Source organism: Microcebus murinus, chromosome 23 (genome assembly GCF_040939455.1).
Source record: "Microcebus murinus isolate Inina chromosome 23, M.murinus_Inina_mat1.0, whole genome shotgun sequence".
NCBI lineage: Eukaryota > Metazoa > Chordata > Mammalia > Primates > Cheirogaleidae > Microcebus > Microcebus murinus.
In genome coordinates, this window is record NC_134126.1 from 20,210,054 (window position 1) to 20,229,483 (window position 19,430).

General features: G+C 35.6%; 1 protein-coding gene across 2 annotated transcripts in view; it reads left to right on the forward strand.

The window, feature by feature from the left end:
• Positions 1–19,430, forward strand: part of USH2A (usherin) — a 654,133-nt gene that overhangs the window by 168,206 nt on the left and 466,497 nt on the right. The window contains exon 21 of one of the 2 annotated variants that reach the window (XM_075997054.1): positions 13,217–14,723. In XM_075997054.1, the coding sequence (XP_075853169.1) occupies positions 13,217–13,461 (245 nt within the window). In that variant the 3' untranslated portion in view covers positions 13,462–14,723. Of the gene's footprint in view, positions 1–13,216; positions 14,724–19,430 lie in introns of those variants that run through there. The other variant, XM_075997053.1, reaches the window with a different exon arrangement.

Consider the following 19,430-nt stretch of genomic DNA (forward strand, 5'->3'; position numbering starts at 1 on the left):
GCAAACAACTCCAAAATTCTAAGAAATTATGATTTCTTATTTCTATGACTGAACTCTTTGAGTTTTTATGTATTCTGTATGTATTTCAGATAAAGTACCTAGCTTGTACAGAACACCATTCTCCTATAAAACTGTCTATTTTTCTGTGTGTACTATATTATTAAAGGTTTAATAAACTAAAGCAACTGAATATAGATAACAGAGAACTCTGTCTTCTTTAGTAAAACAATGATAGAGTTTGAGACTAGAGAACAAAAATTAAAAGAGGAATCAGACTTGCAGTCTGGAGAAAGTGAAAACGGAGACTTAATGCAAGGTGAAGCTTGGCCCGAGGTATAGCAGAGGGTAGAGGGAACCCAGGCATGTGACTGAGCATCTTGTCTGAGAATCTTGTCTTCTCAGGATTGTAAAGTATTTAAGTCTTCTAGTGTGCCTATGCAGCCAGTAGTAATATAGTCTTTGTGATATTCCCCCCAAGTGTTTGTCTAACCTGTGTTTGATACCTTCAGTGGTAGGAATAGTACTACCTCTCAAACAAATAAATCCATGCCATCTTTAGACTCCTCTTTTGTGAAAAATGACCCATGGGGTACAATATACCCTATTCAGGTGATGGGTTTATTAAAAGCCTAGAGTTCCCTACTATGCAATCCAGCCATGTAACAAAAAAACCACTTGAAGCCTCTACATCAGTTTAAATAAAAATAAATAAAAAGTGATTTCTCTTATTGATTGAATGTATCTCCCAGCGGCTTCTACTCACCATTCTTATTCTACATACATGGGGGCTGTCATCATTCAAGTTCATCTTCCTTTATGACATCACTTCCAATAGCTTTTCAATAACAATATGTTCACCCAAGTCTTTTCTCCCTCAGGCTGCATATCATGAAACCGCCCATCTGCACCTCGTGTGCAATAGTGCCTGGCACTGTTATTAGTACGGTTCCTCTAGACGAGATCTAGTCTGTCTTTTCCTAGATATAACAAAGAAACTGAAAGAAGACATGCCTGTCCCTACAGACTAGCTGGATCCTGGAGATGGACAGAGATAAGCTGGAAAAATATCTACAGAAGAGAATGCCCCTGCTCTATACCTTAATGATAACACCTATGCTAATAATAGTATGCTCACTGGATGCAGCAGTGAGTTCTGGTTGCGTAGACGACAATGCACCTGAGTGTTCTGTGCAGCTCTCAATGTAGTTACTGTTGAGGAGGCTTAAGGCCACTCCTGTCTGCTGGCAGACCTGCAGAGTAAAACTAACCAAAGCCCTCTGAGTCCTCTCTCTACCTTTTTTTTTGAGACAGAGTCTCACTCTGTTGCCTAGGCTAGAGTGCTGTGGCATCAGTCCAGCTCATAGCAACCTCAAACTCCTGGGCTCAAGCAGTCCTACTATCTCAGCTTCCCAAGTAGCTGGGACTACAGGTGTACGCCACCATGCCCTGCTACTTTTTTCTATATATATTTTTAGTTTTCCAGCTAATTTCTTTCTATTTTTTAGTAGAGACAGGATCTTGCTGTTGCTCAGGCTGGTCTTGAACTCCTGAGCTGTAACAATCTACCCACCTCGCCCTCCCAGAGTGCTAGGATTATAGGTGTGAGGCACTGTGTACACCTTCTCTCTCTATCTTGTATCCTTGAAAAATAGTGCTTGGAAACTTCTCATATTCTGTAAAAGCCATGAGATGGGAAAATTAGTTGACTGGTTAAAATAAAAAGTTTATTCATATATTTAAGGGGAAAAATTATTAGCCAGAATGCCAGAGTTTGAATTTGGGCCCTGCCATGTACCATTAATAGCTGTGTGACATTGGGTATATTATGTAACCTCTGTGTCTTAGTTTTCCAATTTATAAATAAGGATAATTTTTTGTAGTATTAATATGAGGATTTGAAAGAGTTAATACATTTAAGGTATTTAAAGCACTATCGATCATAGAGTCAATTCTCAATAAATCTTACCTTAATTTTTGTCATAATATTATACAACACTTTTAACAGTCACAGTGTAAATGTTATAGAATCTAATGTTATCAAAATCAAGAAGAGTTTGTTTTACAACTTTGGTTTTATAACATTATTATAACATACATGCAATAAGGGAGAGTCCTAAAACTAAGGATTGCATTGCGAAAATAAACTTTAGAAAGGTTTACAATCTGAAAACATTATTTTATTTCTGTAAGAAGTATGTCATCCAGAATTTTGATGTGCACTTCAAAACTTTGTTCAAAAACCATAAATTTCAAATTTGTTGTTTTTATAATGTAGTTAATAATATGCCATATATAAGTGCATTGTTACCACATTTTATTTTGAATGCTCAATTCATCTGTTGAAGCGTCATCTATTGAGGGTTTACTGCTTAAAGCACTGTGGAGGATTCAAAGATAATTCATACACAGTGTTTGGGTTAAGGAGTTGACATCTCACAGGTAGGATTGACAACATGGGGGTATGTGCTAAGGGCTGTGAGAAAGGTAAAAAGAAAGCTATGGGGATTCAGAAAACAGGATAGATGACTTTGAGTTGGGAGATTGGGAAATTATCTCATTAAATGACATTTGAGATAAACTATGAAGGACTGGTGAAGACTTTTGCAGGTATTGACTGAGCACATGGTCATGTGCTAGTCATTATTTTAGAGGCTGGCATTGTTTCAGGTACTGATGCGATGAAAGCTAAGATTTATGAAGACTTCTCTGGCAGTAGAGTATACAATAGGTAAGAAGACAGGGTATAAATAGTGTCTGGTATTAATATTTAGGAGACAGTGAGGGAGTAACTTAGACGAGTAGAAATGAAGATCGAAAGAAGGGAATGGAGTGGCTTCAACAAGGAGAGATAAGTTAAAAAGAGGTAAGAATTGACAATGATGGCAAATATTGTAGACCCTGGTGGTGCCATTAAATAAAATGCGAAAGATGAAGAAAGAATATATGAGAGAAATAAACCCATGAGTTTTAAGTTTGATCACTTGATAGAAACATATCCATGACGATTATAACCAGCCAGCAGCAGAAAATGCAAATCTGAAGCTTAAAAATGATGCAGACCCTGTGATCATCTGCATACAGATGGGAGCTAAAGCTATGTATGGTAATGAATCAGTGAGAAGTTCTCTTCGGACTTCTATATCTGTCTTACAAATTTTGTAGTACAAATACAAATTATAAAATTGTAATACAAATGTAAAGTCCAACTAGAATATCTCAGTGAATGCTTATATTTGGGGAGAAAGAAGAAAAGAGAAGAAACAGAGAAATGGTTAGAATTAGGAAAAGAATTGAGAGGGAATGGTAGCAGAAACGTCAAGAGGAGAGAGAATTTTAGAAGGAGAATGTTGTTTGTGGGTGGTATGGCATAGGGAAAGCAAGAGAAATGTGAACTAAAACAGACGTGGGGGTCACTGGTGACCCTCCGGGGAGCATTCTAATTAGCATGGTTGAAGCAGAAGCTGGAACATAAGGGACTGAGCAGTGGCAGAAGATGTAATGGGAAATTTCAAATGTGCGATTCTTTATTCTTTGCCAAAATGTTCCTTCTACCCAATTTCTAATTTTTTAAAAAACATTGCATTACCTTCTGTTTCCATTTAAAATTATTTCTTTTCTGAAGGAAAAATTATTTTAGTGTTTCTCTGGGGAAAAAAATGTTTATTTCCTAAAACCATAATATATTTTGTCAGAACTATCTGACTCTTCATCTGCCAAGCAGAAAATAAGGTCACTTACATGACAAAAGTATGGGGAAATAATTTTTGCTTGCAGTTTGATTTATTATAAAATGCATGACTTATAGGGAGCTTCAGACCAGTGAAAATGAACTTATTTGTTTTTATTTGAATGCAAGGAAAACCCACCAATTTTAAATCCAACATCCTTCTTACCTGCTTATTTGGTAGATGAATAAGTATTTTTCTAAAATTTTCCCAAGATTAAACATCTGGATAGAATGTGTAGAAATAAACAAGGAGAAGGACAATCCTTCTGAATGGTCAACAAGTTTGTTGTAGGAAAGAAAGAAAAGTGGACTTGAAGCTTTATGATTCTTCCTGCTCTGTTTGTAGGGTATATATTATTATAGTGAATTCCAATGGATTTATGGGAAATTTAACTCTTAAGTCTCGTGTAGTGATTTGAGCTCATTATCAGAGATCAAAAGAAAGAAGTAACCATTCAAAAATTTTGAAAAGGAGCATCACAAATTAGATGTAGTAATTAGCCTTTTAGAAGCACTGAAGCCTTTAGAAGCACTGAATCATGAAAAGATACGTTGCCTCCTTAAATCTGCGTTGCAAAAATAAAAAACATACTTGTAAAGATTTATCTGGCTGTTTCATTAAAAAGCTTGAGAATTATAATCGGCTCTCTCTTGTTTAAAATATATTTTCAATTAAATATATGATTAGAATGGGTACATTTCACCCAGAACATTGCATTGCTACTTTATTGGTTTTGGTATGGTTTTGAGAGAGGTGTTCTCCCGGGAGCAGCTGCATCTCTCTCCATTGCAAAATCTTCAAGCAGTGTTATTGATGGCTTTGGAGTTGTTCTTGGGTGCATGAGAGTAATGAGTTGATGGACTGGGCCCTCTTAAAATCCTTGTCATACATTTTTTTAAAGATTATCCTTTTAATCTGGGGGATTTTTGCATTTCTACCATTTGCAAACTGAGTCCAGTTTAGACCTTTCTTAGGAAAGGTCTGGAAATTCCTTTCGGAGATCTCCTCCTGAAGGAACACTGTGGTATTTCTTTTGCCTGTCATAAATTGACCTCCATGCTACAAGCTTAGAAGTGTCCATCTTACATTAAGAAAATAATTAGTGGTGCATTAAGTTTTCTTTCTGAATCCAAAGTGAAAGGTGTGGGCTGCTTGCTGCTGGGTTGAAAACACACATTGTTTTGCATGCAGGTACATAAGTCTTTTCATTGTGAATAGGAGCCAGAGTGATTAAACAAGCTCTCTTAATATGTTAATTTATAATTTTAATTACAACAATCTTGTATATATAGTCATTAGTGAATACTAATATAAATATTTTTCTACCTTTTTATTCATAATGCATAAACCAATCATCCAGTTACTTCTCTGAGGTTGCCTGTTTTCGTTTCATAATACAATCTTTGTTCTTAGTTATGAATGCATTTTGTTCGTTCCTGTCTTGAATAATCCCTCATTAAGCTAGTCACTTTCTGCTCCACGCTAAAAAGGAAAAATTATCATGCAAATGTGGCATGCCATATTAAAAAGCACATTACCAAACACTTTTGTTGCTGTCCTTCAATTAGTTTCCCTTCTTTGAATTTAATTCCATTTGTTGTTAAACTACTGACTTGATGTATGGACTCATGAATCTGAGGCTGCTGCCAAGAAAGTGGGGGGAAAAAAATCAAAGCCTCTTCGAAGAGCTGCAGAGGCAAGCTGAAATGAATTTGCTTCACCTTTGACAAGAACACTTGAACAGCACTGGAATCCTCTGATGATTCAACTTGGCTAATTATCCAATTATTTATTTCAAGAATAAAGGCACCGTTTTACAATTAGAGAAGTGTAAAGTCTGAGAAATTTAGTAAAGGCAGATGACTGAAGTAACTTCTAAGATAAACAGTATCTGTGCAAAAACTTGTTTCACCAAGTGTTTTCAGGCAGCAATTCTTACCTCTTAGCATGGGTGAAATCCCGAGTACAGCGAAGGTTTTTTGTTTGTTTGTTTTGCTCTTTCAACAGAAATTGTTTTACACTTGTAACCAACATGTCGAATTTCCATGGCTCTTAAGCAGTGTTTAAGTTATATTTCTCTTGATTAAAAGCTTTTGGTTCAAAGCAATACTTTTTAATTGCCTAATGATATAAGTCAGTTCTTAGGAAAGAACCGCACATTTAGGAGTTCATTTGCAATATAACTGAAAAATTCATTGCATGGCAGTAAAACAATTTACTGTTAATTACAAGGAGAAGAATTTGCTGTAGCATGCTCACAGATTGCCATGAATCATGCAGCACTCCTAGAGATTTATAACAGATGTGTAAGTGGGATGAATTAGCAGGGTTTAATAACAGAGACACAAATCATGCAGACTTCAAGGAGCTTTAATTGATATACTAGAATGTGACGGGCATGAATCACTCAGCCATTCAACAGCACTGTAACATATGGTCAGCTCAATATGCTGCATCTTAAATCGGTTGGTGAGTCGTTGGTTGTCCCATATGGTGGAAGCAATATATTTTTCATGATTAAAAAAAATACATCCATTTTTTAAAGAAATATGATTGGAAAGCATGTTTGTTATTGAACAGTCACCTGAATGCCAAACTATTTTTTTTTTATGATTTTTTTTTTTTTATCGTGGCATCTTCTCAAAATAAATAGGGGCTACTACTTGTAATACCAGATCGCTGGAGGCATTATGAGAACCAAATTGGTGCTTGTTGGCACGCTTGATCCGCAGCAAGCCTATAGAAAAGCACAGCTGATGATAGCTGTGATTGTCAGGGAAATCCTTCAGACTCCAGCAAAACAAACAAAATGAAAGGATGATGTCACTTTCAGAGCAGTTCTGGAATGCCCAGCTTTGCAAATAGAATAAAAATGAGTTGAATGCAAGATCTTTACTTTGCAGGGCAAGAAACTGGCTGTGATAATACCATGACCCCCAATGTAACAATTGGATGTAACATTATATACTAACTTAATTAAATGTTCAGTCCTTCCGAAGCATTTGAAATGAAGCACTGGCTGATCATTACATAGATAGCAGAACCAATTCCATGTCATCCTTGAAGAATTATTTCAGGGTGTGAAAACAGGTATCCTGGTTGAATACCAGTTAACTGGTAGTGTGCAAACATGTTTTTATTGGAGCTGGGATCTGGCAGCTTTCGGAAAAGCTTTTGCAGCATTAGTAAATCTGACAGACTTGAAAAAGGAATATTGCAGCCTTAGAACTGTGGCTGCCAGAATTTAATGTCAACAATTAAAATTTATTTTGATCCTTACCTAGTGTTTATTACTGTTTGTATACACAACAGACCTTACTAATACAGAGATGCACTATTAGATGGAATTACCATCTGTTCAGAGTGAAATGCTGGCATCTGTCTTAGATGCTAAAACTAAAATGATATTATTTCTAACAAAACAAAATTAACTGCTTTTTACTCACCAACTTTAATTTTGAGTGTGTGGATGTGCCCACGAAAAAGGCTTGTTTGTGAGATGTGTAATGGCTTCCGTGGCCAGGTCTGCATTTAGATACGTGACTTTAATGGCCTTTTTGGCATGCAGAGATGGCATGTATAAAAGAATCAAATTTTAATATACAGTCTCAGCTTTCCAATATACTATGTGTCCTATAGAAAGCCATTAAAACAACACAACCAAATATCTAAAAAAATTAACTGAATCACAGAGGCGCTAGTACACAAAATATTTTGACAGATGTGCCCCCAAAAACTGCAAGGAATGAAATTAAATAGGTAAAAATTCATCTGAGCAAAGTTGCTACAGGTCCCACAGTGACACCTTTAGGAAAATATAAACTGTATCTTCTCTGTTAGACTATTTTAAATTTTCTCCCACACTGACATCTATAAAAGATTTATATTCAGCACTCCCCTCCTTTTTATTTAAAGCCTAAGTATCCTATTAAAAAAGGTCTCTAGCTTTTTGAAGTTAGAGAATTTGGAGGATCAAGGACAATGATAGTTTCCACACTGATGTTAGATCAGTGATGCTACTTTCTGAAAAGCCAGACTTCAATTCTATATATCACAAAATAATAAATTGTGTCACACCAGCGTTTAATGCATGTACACAGTGCATTAACTGTAACTGTAGTACATTTATTTGTGCTGGAGGAGACTTGAAAATGATTAAAAAATCAATACTTTGCTGTCAGAGAAGCAAGTGTTACGATGCATTTAAGTAGTTAATTGCATAAGCCCCATAAAAGCTTCAAGTTTGGGTAGCAAGGATGCCATAATTACAGTCCAAGCAACTACCTTTTATTAATGGTGGACTTCAGGGAATGGTGGTTGCTGTCATCATTGCTGCTATATGTGCAGTTCGGAAATAATGGATCCTCTTCTTTCTTCATGTGTAGGATGCTAGTTATGTGCAGATTATTGTGATGACTAGAATGATACCTGGTTAATCTGGAGTGTGTTTACCATGTTCTCTGAACTTCTCCAACAGCAGTGCTTTCTAGCCTTTTTTTTTTTTTTTATGTCAAAGGACACATAGAAAAATCATATTTGTATGTTATGCTGGGGCAAAGAAACAGGGTGGCTGAGAGCTGAAGGGGATAAGCTGAGGGGCTCTTTCTGGCTCCCTTTAGGGCTGAGTGGATCAGCAGGTCTGGTCCCCTTTCATGATTTGTGAATTGTGAAGCCCTGCTTTAAAATAGTCAAGGAATTTTGAAACTGAAGAGATCCTACACATAATCAGGCAGGCCTGTCCTTCTTTAACAAATGAGGTAACTGAAGAATAGAGAGACCAAATAATGGATTAGCCAGGGTTCCATAATTAGGGACTTAAAGAGCCAATCCAGAACCTAAATTTTCTCTTTTCTGGGTCAGTATTTCAATACATATCCTCCTCAAGGTGACAAGTAAACAAAGAAAGAAGCAGTAGAATAATACATTGTGTTTCTTTTTGATCCGTAGTCAGAGCCAACAAGGTAACATTGAATCATCCCTGATAGTTTTGGGGAGAATCCCTTCCTCTTCCGGACACTGATTGGTGAGCAGTGGTAGCAGGGCAGGTGCACCTGGGAAATCTCATAACCTGGACTTCTTGTTTGTGTGCTTGGCTTAGTGCCCTTTTGCAAGTGTTCTGTCCTAGCAATGTTTGAGAAATTGTATTTACTGGCATAATTTTGCATCTTTGTGAAAAAGTCAGAAGCGTTTTCTGTTGACAAGGTGCCTAAGGATGTCTTGTGTAATCTGCTCTCCACACACCCCTGAAACATAGGAAAGCGATTTATTCTTAGATTCCTGTCTTTATAATAGAAAATTGATGTTTTAGGGTATTGACACAGCCATAGAGTCTTCATAGACAACAAATTCTTCCTTGAAAACAAACGAAGAGATTCTATTTTAAAGATCAGTGCATCAGCAAGAGCTTCTGCTCAGTTTTCAGTTTTATTCTAGGATGCTCAAAACTCCACAGCACATACATTTTATAAGTGTAAATGTATTCATTGTGATATACTATTATATTATAAAGTAATAAATGTTGCAGAAAGAAGAGGGTATAGTATTTGAGCATTTTATAAAAGAATACTTACAAGAGATGGACTAGAAATTAGATTGCAGTGCTATTGAAAAAGTACAAGAACATTGTACTTTTATTGCAAGTGAAAACAGATATTATATGTTATTCTTTGAAATGATGGATGTTGAAGATCCATTTTATCCTTACACTTACAAGAGGATTTTCTAAGTAAATACTGATAGATTTTTGAATGCAAATGAATTGTATCCCTTCACAATGTATAATTTGAAAGATACGTTATTGGCCTTGTATCGGTATAGAAATTTGGTTTATAAAACATAAAACCATTGTGTATAGTGCTGTAGGAGTAGTTGTTGTCAAAGTATTTCACTGAAAATTTATCTTCATGTCATAGATGGGAAAACTGAAGCAGATGGAAGTTTTAAGTGATTTTTCTAAAATCATACAGCTAAACAAAGTGAAATATAATTTCTAAAAGTCTTACAAGTCCTTTCCATTTTTATATATTGTCTCTTAATTTAATGTTTTGTATTAAATAATTAAGAAAGCTTTAAAGACCATGTTTATTTGTACCTATAATCCCTTCACTTTAATAATATGATAAATAATTACCCCAATGTCTTAGTGATTGTGTGAGTAGCATGTGTTTAACAGTTCAGGAGTATCTGTTTTTCTTCTTACCATTGTACTTGTACGTGCATGTGACCAGTCTAGTTTAATTGATCAACAGCTTGACTTAATTCCCCATTCTGGGCTTAGAGAAGCTCTGAAGATTGACTCAGTAGGGTGTTCAACTTTTCAAACTGACTTGGTTGACTCCTCCATTTGAAACTGTACAACACACCTGCTGGAAGGTTTTTTTTAAAGCCCAAGAATAAAAAAAAAAAGAATGCACTAGTTCTATTCATTCTCAGGAGTTGACTTCCTAATAATAGTCTAATTGGTTGATAGAATATTTCCTCTATGAATCAAGAAGTGCTCTGATACTTGTTAAAGTTGAAACAGTAATCATTAATTTTAGTGAGTTCTCAATGTAATAGTTTCCTTATTGATTATAATCACTTTGCCAAATTTAAAAAAAAAATTGTGTGCTCTCACTTTTAGAAGTTGTCCAGAGTTGTTGGAATTCCTTTTGCCTTTTTTTGTTTGACTTTGACTCTTAATTAATATTCCTGATCAAGAAGTGATTTGGGATTATGTTATCAAAGGGGAAAGGATTCAGAATTCTCATGTGGTGCAAAACTTCATCATTATCTCTATTCAGTTTGGTGGTTGGAGTAAAGTAGAGATGTATCAAATGCCAAACAAATGGAACCTTAAGCAAGAGGCTGCTTTTAAATAATAGTAAAATGCTTCAGTTATTAAGAAGTATAGGAGGCTTATTCATATATCTTCTAAACATTTAGTTAAAATGGAAATCCTATTCTCACCACACCAGATACATATAATTTGTGATTCTCTATCTATCTAGACCTGTCCTGTCCAATATGGTAGTCATGAGTCATACATAACTGTTGATATTTAAAATATAATTAGCTAAAAATAAGTAAAATTTAAAACCCTTCATCAGCCTCTCTAGCCACATTTTAAGTGATCAATAGTCATATGTGGCTAGTGGCTAGAGCATTTGCTTCATTGGAGAAAGTTCTATTGGACATTACATACCTAGAGCATTTCCTTCCTTGGAGAAATTTCTAATTTCTTGGACTTTACTAAGCTAGAGGGTATGCATATTTTTCAAACTAAAATGTTCAGGTCTCTGTGTCACAGAACACTAGGGGATCTTAAGTGGAATAGATAAAACATAACAGAAGGACTCAAAATTCCTTTCCTTGTGTTTCTAAGAAGCAAATTTCAGGCAATAAAAAATGATGCAATTGGTTCTCCCTAGCTTCCCTGAGCCCAGGACTGAAAAACCTTCAGCAGCTCTCCTTTCCTGGTGAAGATCAATGCCAACAGTGGCATGCTGCAATTTTAATACAAACATGATACTCTGAACCCTGAAGAGAAGCTTAGAGAGAGAAGAAATTTCTGGATGGCTTAGCCTTTTATTTTGTCTTGGATTATTTTGAAGTGGGGTCATAGCTTGTAGAACAAAATCTCTGAGAACCCACCATTTAGCTGATATTTGGCAAAGGATACTAAGAGAAATCATGCATATAATTTACAGATTCATACATATATAAAAATAAAAGTATCACATGGGTTGTGGTGGCAGAAGATGAACAGAATTGTTAATTATCTTTGTAAGTTGAAGAACTTTTTGTTCAGTGCCTTTTCTTCTTTACCAAAAGTTAAAATAGAATCACAACTTACTGTTTCTCTTTGGAATGCTGGCCAAGGTCTAAAAAGTAACAAATAGTAATTCTTCTAAGATGTTTTAGGGCCAATTTCCTTTCCTGGTTTAAGGGCTTCAATTCTTATACTCACATCATTGTGATTTGTGTTGATTAAAACAGGCTATGACTTTGTGTTTATGTAAGGCTGTGTGTTAACACAGGTGTTATTTAAAAGTCTACAGCCTTAGTTTTGACCCTTAATAAATAGGCTTGATGATGACATTTGTTCCCTTCTTCACTTTGACCTCCAAATCCAGCTGGCACACTTAGATTGGGAATGAATCTGAGCCCACAAACTCAATTGTTTAAGAAAAAAAAAATCAAACCAAAACAAACCCTCATTTTTAATAATTCAGTTGTTACTCTGATCCCTTTTTTTCTAAAAGGTTACAGGGAAAATCTTAATCTTTGTAGAATTGCCAACATCCCAGGACCTCAAAGTGTGCAAAGGCCCCAGTGAAATTATGTCACTATACATTTATCCAAACCTAGACAATGCACACACCATGAGTGAGCCCCAGTGTAAGTATGGACATTGGATGATAATGATGTGTTGATCTGGGTCCATCAGTTGAAACAAATGAATGACTGAGTGCTGGATGTTGATAATGGGAGAGTATGCATGGGTTGGGGTCATGGGAGATGTGGCAAAACTCTGTACCTTCCTCTCAATTTTGTTGTAAACCTAAAACTGCTCTTAAAAAAAAATCAGATCTCCTGAGCACGGTGGCATGTACCTATAGTCCCAGCTACTCAGGAGGCTCAGGCAGGAGGATCACTTGAGCCCAGGAGTTTGAAATTGTAGCGCATTACAATTATATCTGTGAATAGCCACTGCACTCCAGCCTGGGTAATGTAGTGAGACCCCCTTTCTAAAAAAATAAAATAAAACTAAAGTCTTAATAAAATGGCTTTCTTCTTAAAAAACAGCAACAACGACAAACTAAAATTTGTGACAACTTTGTGTCAGCATTCCTGTGTTACCCATTGGTTGGCATGCATTAGTGACAATTCATGCCTGCCCAGTTCTTCTTCAGCCCCTTACTCCCTGTAAATCCCCAACTAGCTCTTTTCAGTCGTTTCCATTGCCTGCCTCTGTGAATTGCAGCACCGAGTTGTCACTTTAAGACAAAGGGCTATGCCCTTTGCGGTCAGCACTAGTCATTGGCTACAGGTTTCACTGGGGGATGCAGGTTTTGGGGAGGGCAGTTCTCACTCAGCCAAGGGAAATTCTCCAAAGAAGGGTGCAGCTTGAACCATCAGAGGTCAACATGCACAGAATCTGGGGCATTGGGGTACCTGCTTGGTAAAGGGACTCTTGGTGGGGCACCAACAGCAGCTACTATAATATATGATATCTGTTATTTAGCAAAAAAGAAATAGAGAAATTATTTCCAAGAATAAAACTGTGAACGTTTTGTGTTAAATATTTGCTAGTCATTTAACTTTTGTTCAGTCACATTTATGATGAACTCTACATTGTGGTTTCGGTTCCTAGAACCATGTAGATACATGTGACCATAACTGATTTGATTCTGAGTGTGATATATACACGTGCACATGTGCGAATATCTGTGTCTAGGGATAGAAACCAAATTTCGGGGTGTTAACAAGTGTTTTCTAATCTTTAGCACCAGCCCAACTGAAGCCTCCTCTGGTTAAAGCAATCAACGGCACAGCAATCCATCTTAGGTGGTTTCCACCGGAAGAACCAAACGGACCCTCTCCTATATATCAGCTGGAGAGGAGAGACTCATCTCTACCAGCTCTGATGGCCACAATGATGAAAGGAATTCGTTTCATAGGAAATGGGTATTGTAAATTTCCCAGCTCCACTCACCCAGTCAATACGGACTTTACCGGTAAGTGTGTTTGACATTGCTTTATTTAAGAGGCTCTAAGCCCCAAGGTGTTTTCTATTATTTTGATATCCCTTTACAATGAACTTTTACTGTACCTATTTATAGAAATACTAATTCAGCCCTTTTATGGCTGTAGCCTGATTGTGTCAACATGTCCATCTTTTTAGTATTATGGGGGAAAAAAAAGAGGTAAGTGAAAGAAAGAATAAAAATAAAAAGTGGAGAGGCAGCCTTATTGGATCAAAGTATGTGTTGGAGATGATTCTCAGACACCAGTCACCAAAACACGCTACTCTGAATATTATTCACCGTGTTCTGTGGGCAAATGAGTTTGAGAAATGTCCTGTGCTATATTGGAGAGTCTCAATGTGCATCATGTTATTAAATCACCTAAAAAGAATTATAAGAAAGCCATTTACCTTTGTTTAGATAAGCATGCCTAACAGGTATTTTTTTTTTCCTTTTTCTGTTTTTTTTTTTCTTTTTAGTATAACAGCTATTAATATCTCATGTTCTATGGAGAGCATTAGGGGAAAAACTAATTTCAGGGAAGGCGTAACTTCTCTGGGCCAGGACTATGGTAAAGCAAGTGAGGCTCTTGCCACAGGCATAAAATTTAAAGGCACTAAAAAAATCAGTGGTCATGTAGATATTTTAATGCAATATTTTTACAAATGAAAATCACTGCAAGAAATTCACAAAACATGCCAAAATTTTAAAGAAAGACAAAATTGGACCCTGCATTGCACAATCCTGCCTTCCTGGCCTTACTCTACTCCTGGCCTTACTAGTGCCACAATATTCTGGAAGTCTCATGACCTCCATGAATTAGAGTTCCTAATAGCACTACTGTGATATATAAAACTGTGGCTATTTATGACACATATTCCAATTTAAAACAATTACAAAGTATAAGATATATATTATTCTGTAAACTCATAAAGATATTCATTTAATCCATGAGAAATCATTTTGGAGCAAATAGTCTTTAAAATATTGTGTATGTGATGACAATGAAATGGAATTTAACCTGTACAAAATTTTATTGCTTTATTTTCACCTAAAATAGTAAATAGTTTGCTTTTTGTTGAGGCTGGCTGCTGATGTACATTTGTAATGAATCATGATTATGTTGTAGCTGAGATATATTGAGATTAATGCATGCTTAACTACTCTTCCAGCATCAAAATCATCACTGAGTATTAGAAGTCATACTATTGAGCTCTTCTCCCCTGAAAGGCTCAACTCTGCTTTATAGTCTTAAAAGGGCAAAAAAAAAAAAAAAAAAAAAAAAAGGAAAAGATAAAATAAGTATATGAAAAGGAACACATGAATAATAGTGAAACCTTTTTCTCAAGTGGAAATCGAAACTACCTCTCTGGTCCAACATTTGGCTTGTGATGTGTTTCTTCCAGGAAATAGCATCCGTTTCCATTCAACTGGGTATAGCTGCCGCTAGGTTGTCAGCTTGGATTTGCAGGCTAGCCAGCAGACAGATTTTTGATGGGATCACCTACTGTTGCCGTGAAAGATAGAGTGGCCCATCCACCGTTAATAAATTTAGTCATCCTCATGCTCTCCCTTGCTGGCCTTATATTCTGAGGTGCAAGGGCTAGGGGCAGATGCAGTGTCTGGGAAGTTTTCCAAATTCCTCTTTTAAAAAGTTAGGCTGTAAACAGTGGCCTCACTAAGCAGGATCCTTCTGTCTATAACAAAGCCTCCAGCTGCACAGAAAATGTGCTCGGCGTGCACATCACTTGAAGGACAAGGCAGGGAGATCACAATTTTGGCTTGAACTGCTCCCTGGAGCTTTGGCGATTCCTGGAGAATGAGAAGTTCTTCTGCGTTCAGGCACGTTCTGAGACATTACTGATGCCTTTTTATTGGTAGCTTGGCTTTACTTTGAAGGCTCCCTTTAACTTTTCAAAGAATCAGGTCTACATCAAGTTATTGGTCTGATCTTTTGGCTTAGTTGCCAGGTTTGGCTGAATAATTTAATTGATTTGGATCATGGCTTAACTAAATTTACCCAATTAATGAACAAGGACAGGTTTTCTAAATGAACCCAATGGCTTTCCTTGAATGAGTATCTTTTCTAAATAGAGAGGTAAGTGTATAGTGAGCATCTTTACATTTGTCTTACTGATATATTCTCTCATGCAATCCTTCTGCGACCCTCTGTTAGGTATTTTTACCCTCATAGTACATGAGGAAATGAGGCTTCAATAAGTGGCTGGCCCAAGGTATCCCAGCTATTGAATTTCAAGGTTTAATCATGAATTGGAAGCTTCTAATTCAAAGGCCAGGGCTTTGCCATGGAGAGGAAAGGAGCTTTTCTAGACTGTTCTTTGGACATTATGGAATGGAAGGTATATAAAATATAAATAGGTACAGGAAGCAAAATAAGTATCACCTAAATATTCCTTACTTAATACTGCTAAACTTTTCGAATTTGTCTTTCAGTTAGTTTCTAGGTAACAAACAGTAAGTAGTGTTGGCATTATTTGTCTGTTTATTTGTATCCCTTTGGGGATCAGTTTTTTTTCATGGCAATTAATTCCAGAGTGTTACTAGAAGAATATAGTTGTTTAAGATCTAAGTGAAATTATTTTAAATGGACTGAAGTGCTATGTGTTAAACAGTGCTTTCAACTCACACTCTTTTACATTTTATGCAGTTTTTATATTCTGAGATAAATTTAATGAGCAAATCCTAGAAACATCTAATATGATGAATTATATTTTAAAAGTTAATAACTTTAAGATAAACTAAGATGTCCTTTATTTTGAATTATCCATTTCAAAATCCCAAACTTCAACTGAGATGATTCCTGCAATATAAATGGAAATAGCAATTAACACTCCAAGACAAATATATGGTGATATGTATAATTATACATATTTTATATATGAAAAAATAAGTCAGATTTCACCCATCAGTGACAGGATTTATAAATGCATTCATAACACATTCCATGGCCATGAGCAATATGTTGAAAGTCTCAATATAAAATATCTCATTATTACAGTAGAGAAAGGAATCTCTTACATAACTCATCCCTTTTCCATATTTGCTTTAAATATTTTTACCTTACACAGTATAATGAGAATGATTCAAGCATATGAATATATGTCCTAAAATGTTGTTTAATATTATAAATTATTAAGCTTAGAATTGTAAATGAACTCTGTCAAGGTCTACCTTTGGGGAGAATAATAAACCAGACAATGCATTTTTCGGACTTGCTTTTGCTTCCTTTTCTTTTCTGATACACGTGCTCTTTCAAAATTCTAATCTCTAGGAAACATGTATTATTAGTCATTTACATCATAGTATAAATTTAAGATCTTGTGTAACTTCTCCTACTTCTGTATGATTAACAGTGAGGATTTGGGGAGCAGATTAACTGATAACTTAGTTTCAAATCCAAGTGCCATTATTTATCAGCTAAAGGTATTAATAATTAGACATAACAATAATTTTTGTGCCTCTGTGTTCTTTTCTTTCAAATTGACATAACGATACCTCTTATAATATTGGTATCTATCAAGTAGGTGAGGCTTAAAGGAGATAGCCCACCTTATGATAGCCCACCTTTGCATGGTGCCTGACACACAGATTATTTAGTACTTATTAAACATTTGCTGTTAGCTATTAATCATTTAACACATATTCATTTAGTGCCTACTATGAGACAGGAGCTTTTCTAAATAAGCATCTTCTATAATTTATAAAGTAAACATTCTATTAATTTATTTGCTGTTATACCTACAAGGCATGTTTTCCTAAATGTTATATCTGGGATATGAGTAATATGCAATATTCTATATTAAAATATGGTACTTAATTTTGTTATTGAAAATAGTTAATCTGCTTAGTGTTGAGACACTGGGCAAACTACTTTTCTGAGGGTCTAAACTTACTCATTTACTATATTGAGGATTGTGTTGGATGACCGATACTTCTAACCTTCAAAATTCCAATTCTATGGATATAGGATATTTAAGTATCCCCAAAAATTCAAAGTAGAGGTTGTCACCATGGCATCCATGAGTTTAAAAACACCTAGATTTTTAGATAAATTGTTTGGCTATGATTCTTTCATATAAAATTACTTTTACCATTTAAGATGAATATAAATTTATTCTTTTTCTCTACTAATCTGAGAAACTTAGTGATCTAGAGAGACTTCATCGATATAAAATGAATATTTAGTTCTTGGGTTATATCAGATAGCATAAAGAAGCAGCAAATTAAACATACTTTCATGATTTTGTAATTAGGCAATGAACTAAACACTGTTAGTCCTTGGTTATACGGGGTTAACAGTCCTTTCTCCTCCAAAACAGGAATAGCAAATAGAGCATTACCTACCTTGTGCGAGTGGAAGGGGATATCATTGTGTCTTTGGAGAAAAAAAATCATGGCCATTTTTTTTTTTTTTTTTTTTTTTTTTTTAGGAATGCAGAGTAAATCTACTTGATTTACACAAAGAGTGTAGTTCTTTCCTTGTAATGCTAGTAATCCAAATGGAACCTGGTAAAAACAGCAACTAAAATATTGCTCAGATTGGCATTCCAAAGGTGACCCTCTCTCTCCTTGTCACTATTTTTCCCCTATTAGCGAAAACAGGTCCATGATCATTTGGGGGAAGGTTTGACTATTGTAGTATCCAGATGCCAATCACACCAGCCTTTTAAACTGCCTTTACTGGTGACCCTGCTCAGAAATCAGGAACTGCCTTTGGGGAGATCTTTGTAGCAAACCACTGGGGAGATGAGCACACATACGCACCTGGGTATAATTCCCTTTTATTTGTCTTCACGAGAAATGTGATTACTGATGTTGAATATCTTGCAGATGAGAACTCTGTACAGTTTCTTCATAATAATGACGTTCAAGGACACTAAATGATTGTCACACATTTTCGTTTCATACTATTCACCTTCCCCAAAATGGCTCAACTGAAATGCTTTAGAATACAAAATACAATTAATTACCAAGGCATGAAAAGCGAAATGCAACCACCCAAAATCAATATGCTTTAAAAGCATATATTTTATATCTTTTACTTGAGAATATTTATGCCTTATTATTATTGTTTTTTTTATTATTTTTAGTGAATCGGGACATTTAATCACTTCATTAAAAGAAGGCTCATTATAAGCAGTTACAGTGAAGGTGCAAGTAGGCAAACTTCTTCAGATAGACTAATTAGTAAAAGCATATTAATTCTGACCTTCAACACCCTTGGTGTCCCAGTATTTGTTTTCCTCAGACTGGGAGTAAGTAATTTTGCTTGAAAGTACTTTTAAAAAGAAGAAGAAAAAACAAAAACAACTACACAAAACCCCCATGTCGTTTCAAGGCAGGTTTAAATCGTAAATTTTACTTAACCTTTGATATTAGATTTTGGCTATAGTTATTGGAAAACAAATATATTAATCCATGTGGCTTAGCAGTTTAATTAATAGGCAGTAATGATATAAAAAAATAAAGGCAAGAGTAAGAACACAGAACGTGGGAGCACGGAAAAGGGGAAATAGCTGTCTTCCAGTGTGTTTTCTGGTTGATGTAATCAGAAGAGATGAGCATGTCTGGTTGAGTTCATCCCTATGAACTGAGAAGGAGAAGGATCCAAATGTGTATCTTCTTAGAACAATAGAAGTCAGGTTCACACATGCTAACTGGAGATATTTGAGAAGCAAACGTTAAAACTGTTTAACTTTTTACTATGTTTAGTAGAGTGGTATATTGAGCAAGTTCTTAGGAAATGCTATCAGATAGATCCATGACATTGATAGATGGAAGAGAACCATGTTTTCCCCATTCACCAAATTCATAATAAAGGCCAATTTATGAATGCATGTGTTTTAACCCTTGCATTTTTAAAGAGACATTTTGAAGTGCATTTCTACGATGTTGCCTTTGGTTTGAAATATGGTAGGAGGCTGGTAAGCTGAATTGTCACCGACCATGCCAA